General features: G+C 53.7%; 1 protein-coding gene across 1 annotated transcript in view; it reads right to left on the bottom strand.

The window, feature by feature from the left end:
• TBC1D2B (TBC1 domain family member 2B) overlaps positions 1-5,178 on the bottom strand; it is a gene marked incomplete at its 5' end in the record, with an annotated part of 53,903 nt that overhangs the window by 11,850 nt on the left and 36,875 nt on the right. Inside the window, 3 exon segments of the mRNA XM_006142619.3 lie at positions 2,577-2,770; positions 3,805-3,915; positions 4,979-5,178. The exon segment at positions 4,979-5,178 is cut by the window's right edge and continues 196 nt beyond it. Of these exon segments, the coding sequence (XP_006142681.2) occupies positions 2,577-2,770; positions 3,805-3,915; positions 4,979-5,178 (505 nt within the window).

Raw genomic sequence — 5,178 nt, 5'->3', positions numbered from 1 at the left:
CATTCCTGCACTTCGATGTGTGACCAGGCACTTCAAATCAGTGACAAAAGATGAACTCAATAAATGGGACTAGGTCAGCTGGCCACCTACATGGAAATTTTAAATTAGAGCTCTTAACACTATGTAGGAAAAAATAATTTCTTTTGGTTAAAATCTTGAATTTAAAAAGCATATAACATTGGCAATAAGATGAGACGGATAAATATATCTACATTAATGCATGCACGTGTGTGCAGACCACACCTATAACTTCTGGGAGAAGTTTATTTTTTATTTTTTAAAGAGAGGTTTGTGCTATAGGGTGCATGCGTTTGCCAGGCAGACAGACAGAGACAAAAAGCGAGAAGTCACCCCCCAGGGGGGATGGCCATGCCACAATCCCTTCGCCTCCATTCTCCTCTCAGGATCTTGAGCAGACATGCACCCGCGTTTGGCGTGAATTTAAGCCACTGGGTCGGGGACTCGAACCACAGTCGACTACATGGGAGTCCAGCGACATAGCCATTAAGCCAACTGCTGGTCTTAGAAGATTATTTTAGAGAGGTTTTGCTATTGGGCTCGTGCACTTGCCAAAGAGATACCAGTCCTTGAACTGTGGCCGACTAAGTGGGAGTCTAGCAACGTAACCATTACACCATCTGCTGATCCCTCAAAAGATTGTTTTAAAAGGTAAAAAGACAAGGATGAAAATATTTGTGTGTGTGTGTGTGTGTGTGTGTGTATTTTTTTTTTAAGATTTGGCCATGGGGTGTATGTGCTCACTGGAGAGAGACCAGAGGCAAAGAGAAATCATCCCGTTGGGAGGATGACCACACCACAGTACCTTTTCCTCCACTCTCCTCCTGGGGTTTTGAGCATGCATACACACGTGCCCAGGGTGATATTTAAGCTGCCAGGTCTGGGATTTGAACCACGGTCGGCCATGTGGGAGTCTAGCACCTTAACCACTATGCCACCTACTGACCTCAAGAAGAAAATATTTGTCAGGCCGGCAGGTGGTTTAAAGTCGGCCCACAGGGCCGACCACAGTGTGAGTCTAGGACCTGGCGGCGTGCTTTCTCACTCTCTCTCTCTGGTCAAATTGAAAACTAATGACAAATCATTATTTTTTTAAAAAAGAAAATATTTGTAAGATCTATGCTTTGATGTTTTGCTAGAGAGCATGTGCACTCGCCAGACGGGGGCAGAGAGGGAGGAGAATGCACCCCTACCAGGGGACATGGTCCCACCACCGTCCCTCCATTTCTCCACCCTGTCAGGGTTTGGGGCATGTGTGCACATGTGCCTGGCATGTTTCTTAAGTAGCCACAGCCGAGATTTGAACTGCAGTTGGACACGTGGGCTCCAGCTCCCTTAACCTCTAGCCACAGGGTCGACCCCATTGGTATTGCATTAACCACTGAGTCTGTGGTTGTCTGTTACAAGCAAGTGAGAAGGCCTCTCTCACACCGCCGCTGAGTGTGGAATGCACACGGACACTTTGGGAATCGGATCCGGCCGAGTGGAAGATCCACTCTTCTGGGATTTCACTTCTGGTCTACACTGGAGAACCCTCTCCTGCGGGTGTGCAGGACACACTGTGATGACAGGTACAGCACCACTGTCTGCAACGAGGAGAAACGGGAAGACCCCAGCGTCCTCCATGAGGGGAAAGCAGACAGACACGGTGGCCTCGCACGAGGACGCTCTGTGAATCGGGGCAGGACATGCCCGGGGGCTGCACACATCCACCTGGACCATTTCCGGAAAAGATGTTGAGAGAAGTAAGTTTTAAAAAGAGATGTATTAGGGCTAGCAGGTGGCGTGGTAATTAAGGCTCTGGACTCCCACATGGCTGACACGGTTCAAGTTCCGGACCTGGGGCTTGCTTTCTCACCCTCACCCAGTCTCACTAAATAAATAATTCTTAAAAAAAAAAAAAAAAAAGACAGAGACACATATCTAGGACTAGTATGAAAAAGAATCATTTAAAAACACACACACGGGGCCGGTAGGTGGCATGACGGTGGAAGGCGCTGGGTCCCAGGTGGCCAACTCCACAGTTTAAGTCCCAGACCCAGGGACCAGCAGATGGCGTAATGGTTATGTCGCTAGACTCCATGTGATTTGACTGCGGTTTGAGTCCTGGACCCGGCAGCTTAAAACTCGCACTGGCCGCACGTGCGTGTGTGCCTCAAATCCCCAAATCCCAAGACGAGAATGGAGAAGGGACTACGTGGCCATCCCCCTGGGAGGTGATTTCTCACTTTCTGTCTCTTTGACGAGCACATGTGCCCTATAGGAAAAATCTCTCTCTCAAAAAAAGAAAAACGTCTGAGACCCAGAGGCTAGGAGACCATGCCAGGTGTGTGCTGGTGTGTGCTCAAAGTCCTGCGAGGAGAATGGAGAAGAGACTGTAACGTGACCGTCCCCCCGGCGTGGGGTGATTTCCTCACTGCTCCCCTCCCTCCCTCTGGTGAGCGCACATGCCTGATACTAAAACTTAAAAAGAGAGAAGATAAGAACCCGTGTAAGTTCTCCGTGACGGCCACTGCTGTTGCCAAGGGGGGCTGCAGGGACAGGGGAGCCGCCCGTACCTGACGAGATGCGGCTTCACGAACGCCTGCTCCGGCTGCTCCGGGCTCTCGCCCTGCAGCGCGTCCTCCAGCAGCTGGGCGATGACGTCCCGCGAGGGCCCCTGCTCCTCCGAGCACACGGGCGTCCGCATCTCCTGCAGCAGGATCAGGTACTTGCTCTCTATCTGGCAGAGCTTGGCCTCCAGGCTGGAGTACTGAAAGGCAGACCGTGGTGTCAGCTCCAGAACCGGAACGCCGTCCTCGCGCCCCTCCGTCGATGGACGGCGAGCTCCAGCTATCCGGAAGAAAGCCGGACACAGACTGTGTCAAAGGCAAGAGGGTGTCTGGTGCCACGGGCCACTGTCACGGCTAACCGGGCCTACCACGGCCCCTTCATCCTTCTAAAGGGACCGGCATGGAGCGTGGGCCCTCAGGCTCAGAGTGCCAACGCGCACTCCACCTCCACGCAGACCAGGCGGCGCGCCAACAGCTGAGGTCAAACTGGGTGCTGCCTGGCACGTGAGTGGTCACCCATGCTACCCCGGCTCTTAGGACACCGTGACCCAGGCCGCCTTCCATCTGCCACCTTAGCAGACGAATCAGACACACTGTTTTCCCCAAGTATGGGTTTTAAGCATGCCCAGTTACCTATTTTTTTAAGAGATTTTTGCTATAGGGCACGTGCGCTAGACAGAGAGACAGAGACAGAGAGACAGAAAGCGAGAAATCACCCCCTGGGGAGGATGGCCACACTGCAATCCCTTCTTCTCCCTTCTTCTCTTGGGATTTTGAACACACGTGCCCACACGCCCGGCATGAGTTTTAAGCAGCCAGGTCCAGGACTCGAACCGCGGTCAACTACGTGGGAGTCCAGTGATGTAACCATTATGCCACCTGGTGGTCCGCAGTTTATTTTTAAATTTTCATGTATTTATTTATTTTTAATTGACATGAGCATGGAGTCACCAGAGAGAGACAAGAGAAAGAGAAAGAGGAAGCACTTCCTGAGGAGGAGTGGTCACACCACGATCCCACCTCCATCTCTCCGTCCTCAGGATCTTCAGTGCACACACACACGTGTGCTTGGTGTGTTTTTCAAGCCTCCAGGGCCAGGACTGGAACCATGGCCAGCCATGTGTGATACAGCTCCCTTGACCACTAGGCTAAGGCCTGGCTCAAGCATGTCCACTTTAAAATGGCTTTCTAGCCTGACCTCCCTCGATGACAGAGTACATCCACCCTGACCCACCTTTGCCATCAGATCCCTCCCCCGCCGTTCTGCATTTCTCCGTAGAGCAGAGAGTTCCAAAATCTCCTTATTTAGAAATTTATTTTGGGTTTTGTAGCCCTGTAGATTATCCTGTTAGGGGAAAAAAAAAAAAAATCAGTCCCCATCGGTTGAACATTATTTAACAATCCTTCGTAATTAGCGTCTTGCTGCCTCCCCAAATAACCCTGCTGACTTGGCAGACACTCGGCCACGACCGTGACAGGAGCGAGCTCTGCCCTTCACGAGCAGCTCCATTTTCTCGGGGGGCGGTGTCAAATTATTTGTGAGAAGAGGGTAGTCAGGTAGGCCTTATGTCCAAGGGAACACTGGTCTACCTGAAACCTCTCCAACACTCTCAAGAACTGGTGGCAGCAAGAATGTGAGGGTCCTTGGCCCTAGCAAGTGGCGTAGTGGTTAGGGTGCTGGACTCCCACATGGCTAACTGTGGTTCAAATCCTGGACCTGGCAACTTTTCTCACTTTCCCTCTTTTCCTGTCTCTGGTAAAATTTAAATATAATAAGTTAAATAAACATTTTGCCGTATGCTGTCCCCCCTCAGCACTGCCCCACCCCCCCATGTCCAGGGACCAGCCTCCCACCCCCAGGGTGAGCCCCAGAGCACTGGGAGGAGAAAGACAGCTCTGTGCCCTCAAGTGTCAGGCCCTCCGCCGAGGGCAGGGGGGGCACTGACTGAGCGTCCTGCTCCCCAGGCCTGCAGGGACCTGAGGTCCACTTCCCCAGGTGACCCACAACAGCCCCTGGGAACGACGCTCCACCCACCCCAGGTCCCGTGGCAGCTCTGCAAATGAGGTCAGGGAGCGCTGTATGTACACGGAAGGGACGAGAAACAGGCCCCGCGGGTGACGGGCTCATGAGGCCCTCGGGGTGGTAGAGACAGGAGGGCTGTGCTGCCCGGAGTCAGGGAGGGGAGCGCTGGAAGTGAGCAATGGCTGCACCGCTGCACCAAGCGTTCACTTCCCAAGGAAGCCCCTTGGGGGGGCTGATGATGACCTGAGTGCTTAGACTTGTCAGGAAAAGCAAAGGCACGGCTGCCCAGCTGGCCCTCAGAGGCCGGGACCTGGGGGGTGACGCGGGTGGCGTGAGCAGGACTCGCACCCCGCACCCCTGCCCCGAGCCCGTGCCCTGCTCTCACTTGCAGCCTGTCCAGCTCCAGCTGGTCCCGGCTGGCTGGGGCAGCCGGAGGAGAGCCGGGCCCCGAGGCGGGAGAAGACGGGCCGCCCTCGCACTGGCTCAGCTTGATGATGACCTCGTCCTTGGCCTGGATGGTCTCCATCAGCATCCCCAGCTGCTCGTTGAGCTCCCCGACCTTGCCCTTCAGCGTCCGCACTTCCT

Source organism: Tupaia chinensis, unplaced genomic scaffold, assembly GCF_000334495.1.
Source record: "Tupaia chinensis unplaced genomic scaffold, TupChi_1.0 Scaffold000078_1, whole genome shotgun sequence".
In the NCBI taxonomy this organism is placed as follows: Eukaryota; Metazoa; Chordata; class Mammalia; order Scandentia; family Tupaiidae; genus Tupaia; species Tupaia belangeri.
This window is presented reverse-complemented; position numbering and strand designations above follow the sequence as displayed.